At 58.5% G+C, this 5512-nt stretch overlaps 1 protein-coding gene across 1 annotated transcript in view; it reads left to right on the top strand.

Annotated features, from left to right (window-relative positions):
* Positions 1 to 2804, top strand: part of MPPED1 (metallophosphoesterase domain containing 1) — a 63841-nt gene extending 61037 nt beyond the window's left edge. The window contains exons 4-7 of the mRNA XM_011369105.1: positions 298 to 400; positions 516 to 623; positions 913 to 1026; positions 2686 to 2804. Of these exons, the coding sequence (XP_011367407.1) occupies positions 298 to 400; positions 516 to 623; positions 913 to 1026; positions 2686 to 2804 (444 nt within the window). The remainder of the gene's footprint in view (positions 1 to 297; positions 401 to 515; positions 624 to 912; positions 1027 to 2685) is intronic.
* Positions 2805 to 5512: the final 2708 nt, after the last annotated feature.

Below are 5512 nucleotides of genomic sequence, written 5' to 3'. Positions count from 1 at the left end.
CCACCCCCACCCCCCCATCTTTGCCTCATTCTCTCTCAGTCTCTGTCTCTCTGTCTGGCCGTCTCTGGTGACAGGTGACGGCAGCTCCAGTCTCGCCTGCCCACGTGTCCACCTGGCCTGTCGCGGCACGTGGGGCTTTCCTTATTCGCTCCCTCTCTGAGTCCGTCCCCATCTCTCTCCCTCTGCATGTGTCTCTCTCATGTCTCGGTCAGCGTCTGCCGCAGCCTGTCTGAGTCTGAGTCTGAGTCTAGGGGCCCCCTTCCCCCTCCAGCAGCTGCATCACGCCCACCCACATAGAGAGGGGCCGAGAGGAAGCAGGTGGCCCGCCTGGAGTATCCACTCTTCTTCGTTGGCGAGGATAACAAGCCGCCGCCCTATGGGTGGCTCCGGGAGGCCGGCCGTGCGAGCAGACCCAGGCCCAGGGCGTGAGCACCACTGTACCAAGTGAAGTTCACGTCCATGATTTCGCGATGTTTGTTTAGAAAGTTTCCCACCCGGAAGTCTTGCTCCCCCAGGTTCTGCGCTGCTGCCGGCTGCCAGGCGAGTGCCCTTGGGCCTTGCCTGTCCCTCTCCGGCCTCGGCCTCGGTGGACACCGTCCTGGAGGCCATTCCGAGCATGAGTGGTCTGGGGACTTACAGTTATCACGCGCCCTCCACCCCACGTGCTTGGCCCACTCTGGGCTCTCATAAGTGTGGCCGTCTGCGTGGCCCGCAGGGTGGAGGGAGGCGGCCCGGCCCCAGGCGGGTCCCTCCCTGACGGCTGAGGCAGGGCAGGGCTGGGGAGAGCGTGCTGCGGGCCTGGCCTCGTGAGTCCGGGACCTCTGTGCCTCCGAGGCTGCAGTGGCTGCCGCTTGGCATCCGCGGGGCCGGCGGCCGGAGTGCTTGCCCACCCCCATTGTCTCCCCGGCACAGGCTTCCTGGACTGGGTCCCCAAGAAGATGCAGCGTGTGGGCTGCGTGGAGCTTCTCAACACCGTGCAGAGGCGTGTCCAGCCGCGGCTGCATGTCTTCGGCCACATCCATGAAGGTCGGTGCGTGGGCTGGGGGAGGCGCCCGTCCGCGCCACAGGCTCCTCACGGCCCTTCGGAGGGGCCACCTCGCCCCCCTGCCGCTCAGTCACCTCCTCCCTGACCTAGTGGAGGGAAATAGCCCGTTTCTAATGCACGCTTTGTAAAACCTCATCCGTCCGTCGGCCGTCAGTTAGCTATTACTGAAATGTATAATTACAGGGAGACGGACGCAAAGCCAGGCAAAACAAGGGGTCAGTCTTACTTTCCTGGAACCCTGAAACTCTGCAGTGCCTCCAGCGGGGAGTCTTCAGGAGATGGGCAGGGGGCGTTTTGGAGGAGGGAACATTTGGACGTGATGTGGAGGACGCATTAGATTTGGTAGACACGCTGAGTTCCTCAAGGCCGGTGGCCCTGTCTTGTTGCTTACTTCCCCGTGGCCCAGCACACAGTAGGTGCTTGATGAATGTGAGGGCTGCTTGCCTGCCTGCCTGCGAGGCTCTCGTGCATCTCCCTCCCACCACCACACACCTGGGGCCGGCAGCCACACGGGCGCTCGATGGTGGCCCACACGGGCCACACGGACGTGGCATTCTGGCTTCTGTCCTGGGGGGCTGGGACCAATTGCTGTGACCACATGTTTGCTTTACCTCGAGAGACAGTGGACAGGTTGGCTGGGATGGTGACAGGTGGCGTTGGCTCCAGTCCTGACCGCCCGCCCTCCCACACCCTGGCCTGTCACTGCACGTGGCCTTTCCTTACTAGATGTCAGGCTTCCGCACCGGAGCCCGATTTCAAGTTAGGCGGACCCTCCCTTTCGTTCCCACCCAGCAAAGGTCCCCCCGTCCCATCCCACCTTCCAGGAAGCACTTGGGCTCCCGTGGGGCATGGGGACACGTGGGTTGTCTCCTGGCCTCTTGAACCCCCGTCTGCCTTGGGCCAGGGCCGCTGGGCCTCACACGTGCCTTGTCCACATCAGACCATTTTCCAGCTTAGAAGCAAACATGCCTCAGACCTTTCCCTGAGGATCTCTGCATGGCATTCTCAGGGGACAGGGGTGATCAGACCTCTCCTGTCCTGAGGAGCTCACAGACTGCTGGGCGGTAAGCGAGCCATCGAAGGCAGAATCTGAGAGGTCGTGGGACAGATGGACAACTCATATGCTCATGTCATTTTCTGTAGCCCTACTATGGGCATGTAGTGTCATTAGGTCCAAGGTTGTATGTGATCCAAACCAAACCCCCACATGATCGTATGGGCCAAATGGGGGCCCCGAAGAACCAGTAACCTGCACGGGGAGGAAAAGTGCCTCTTCCGGTTTGCAGGTGATCTGAGCTGAAAGATGGGGAGGATCCTAGCGAGCAGACATGGCAGGAAGATGGTATAATGGGGGTAGAGGCAGAGCCAATGACGGTGATGACAGAGATGGTGCTGGTGATGATGGGGATGTCGATGATGTCACCGTATGCTTTCTAGGCACTGGGTTGAACAGGATACATGGGTTATTATCTCGTTTGGTCCTCACAGCAGGCTGGGGAAGAGCATCTGTCATAATCCTACTTAGAGACACGAGACTAAGCTGAGAGTTTAGTAGCTGACAGAGCCAGCCCATGTGGCTGACAGCCACCGGCCAGCACCCTCTGCCCCTCAGCCCTGACAGGCGTGTGCTTACCTTCCAGGGTACGGTGTCATGGCAGATGGGACGACCACCTATGTGAATGCGTCTGTGTGCACCGTGAACTACCAGCCCGTGAACCCGCCCATAGTCATCGACCTCCCCACGCCCCGGAACTCCTGACTGTCTCTGCCGTCCCAGCCCCTCCTGCCCACAGCAGCCGCGTACGCCTGGCCAAGAGCACGGACCCCGAGCCACCCTCCCTTTCACGCGGACGACCCATCTGGTCACGGGGACCAGCCCAGCAGATGAGTCGAGGCCTCGGAATGAAGAAAACCACCCCTGACTCTTCAGCCTGCTGTCTGTCACTTGGAGTCGGGACCCTGCGTGTCTCTGCCAGGGTTTCTGTGCTCCTTCCTGTTTCCTGCGTGTGCATTCTGTCTGTACCTCGCTGAAGGACTGGCAGGCCCGCGGCCCCGCCCTGCTTGGGAAATGACCGAACCTTCATCCCGCTCAGTCGGACGCCCTTGTGGGTTTGGGAAGCTGCTGCTCTTGGACCGATTTTGGAAGTTCTTGCACAAAATCTCCCTCCAACCGAGGGCCCGTGTGGCTGCCAGCCCCAGGGATGGGGGGTGGGGTTTCTAGTCTGGCACAGACAGCCCTTCCTCTCTCCCAGGCTGGAGAAGAGGCAGGCCTGCTTGGTGGCGGAGGCCCTCCGGAGGAGCGTTCGGGGACATCTCAGGAATTTGGACTGCACCTGGCCAAGCCGACACGCTGCTGCCTGGTGCTGTCCCCGTTCTCTTCCTGTGGGCATCTTTGCTGACTTGAACAATAACCCGAGCATCCCAGGCACTCGCTTGGAGCCTGGACGCTTCGGGGAGTTGGTTCTACAGAAGGAGCCATTTGAGTCCCCAGGACTGGCTGAAGGGTTCTAAGTCATGGCTGACCCCATGGGGGCTGTGCTGCTCCACAGAACTCAACAGCTTGGGGGTGCAAAGGCTGAGGCAACCCTGCCACACGTATTTGCCCATGTGGACGTGCACCCCACCCCCACATGCACACCTCTCTTAATTTAAGAAAGTGGATCCCGTGTTTCTCATTTCTGTCCTCAAATGGGGCTTCTGTCCGTCGGTGTGATTTCCCGTGTGCCATTCTACGGGGCATGCCCACAGTGGAGGAAGGCCGAATGGGTCACGGTCCTCGTTGCTCCAGTACCAGCTGGTCCCATAATTGGGAGTGTGGCACAGTGGCAGAGTGGGCCCTGGGCTCTAGCAGCTCTACGTAGGGGACTTCTTTCTTTTTTAAATCGAGACTGGGGGGTTCGGGCTGAATCTCTGCAGGAGAGGGAACCAGCCGTGCCTGATTAAGGTGAGGCAGGATGGGCATGTGCGGGGTCGGATTCGGCTTTTATTTAAAATGTTGGCATTTTGTTCGTCGTGGATTCTTTTTTTCTGCATTAATTTTGATTCAACCACATTATGTTAAGATCATATCATTTATCATCATTACTGAGTTTTGGGGTACCCCCTTAGCCATGCACCTGAGGGCCCTAGTCGCCTCACTCCCTGGGAACCAGCATTTAACCAGCCCCTTGCCGCTACAGTCTCGGTTTGTCCTCAGCCAGTCCTGCAAGGTGGGTACTACTGGCCTCCTTTTAGAGATGGAGAGATTAAGATCAGAGAGGTGAAGAGACTTGCCTGAGGGTGCACAGCTCAAAAGGGGCGGAGTCGGGACTGGAGCCACCGTCTCTGGCCTCACAGCCCCTACTCTACCATTGCCCAGAGCTCCGCCCTGCAAGGCAATGCATGGTCCAAGGCTCTCTCTTTAAATTTAAAGGTCCTGTTGGAACCTGTCCGGTTCTTTTCTCAGAGAGAGTCCCTGGAGGCCTGCGGGATCCTGTTCTGTGAGCCCAGCATCCCGGGGTCTGGAAGATGGTGATTCCCTTCCAGCTCGAGCCGGGCTGCCCGTGGGCCGAGGGGCACAGGTGAGAAGCCTGGCAGCGGCACAGCCTCGGCCGAGGCCAGCTTTGCTCTGTGGGGTGCTCGGCCGATGTGGCTCTTGGTGGCCGGCGATGTCTCTGAGGCCTCCGGGGAGGCCCCCGACACGAGGCGTGTGCACACGTGGGGTGCAGAAAACACAGTGCCCTTTCAGCTGCCTCTGCTACATCTCTATGTGGACCAAGATCTATAAACCTAAAAAAATGTTTTTCCTAAGGCATCTTCAGAACATGGTGTATTTTTATGTGGAAAAGAAAAGTTATGAAGGCAGCTGTTACTTCGAGAGAAAATTCATTAGAAGCCCTTGAGGTATGAAAGATGGCGGCGTGCTCCCCAATCATTCTGGCACAACTTGATTGTGGCTGTAATTTTTTTGGTCAAGCATGTCAGACAATAAAGTCTTTGTAAAAAGGAAGAGAAGTCCGTGTGGTGCCTCTCCCTGGGTACGTCTGGGCGTCGTGTAGGGCGCGTGGGTGAGGAGCGACACCCTTCCAGGCGAGCCCTGAGTCCCGGCAGAGCTCCGAGGCCAAAGACCTGCCACGTGTCAGCGACTGACATCCCCGGGGGAGGGGACATCTCGGAGGAGATTGGCATGGGGAGTTCTGTGCCCTGTGGGGTTCAGATATCTCGACTGCCTGATTCCCCAGAGAGAGTGCCTCCCGACCGCCTTAGCCCTGGCATCTTCCTGGAAAAAGCTTGTTCAACCTAGTGCGCTCATCAAGCTAGGGGGCCAGGTGTGGCCCAAGAAAAATACTGGCAAGTATAATGACTCCAGCCTCAGAGCTCCCTAAATTGCAAAAATTCTGCCATCCATTGATCCATCAATTTACCCCTACTCACCTACCCATTGACTTATCCACCCTTCTATCCATCCACCCATTCATCCACTGATCC

The sequence above is a fragment of the Pteropus vampyrus genome, unplaced genomic scaffold (assembly GCF_000151845.1).
Source record: "Pteropus vampyrus isolate Shadow unplaced genomic scaffold, Pvam_2.0 Scaffold145, whole genome shotgun sequence".
NCBI lineage: Eukaryota > Metazoa > Chordata > Mammalia > Chiroptera > Pteropodidae > Pteropus > Pteropus vampyrus.
The sequence above is the reverse complement of the archived record's forward strand: the minus strand, read 5'-3'. Positions and strand labels throughout refer to the sequence as shown.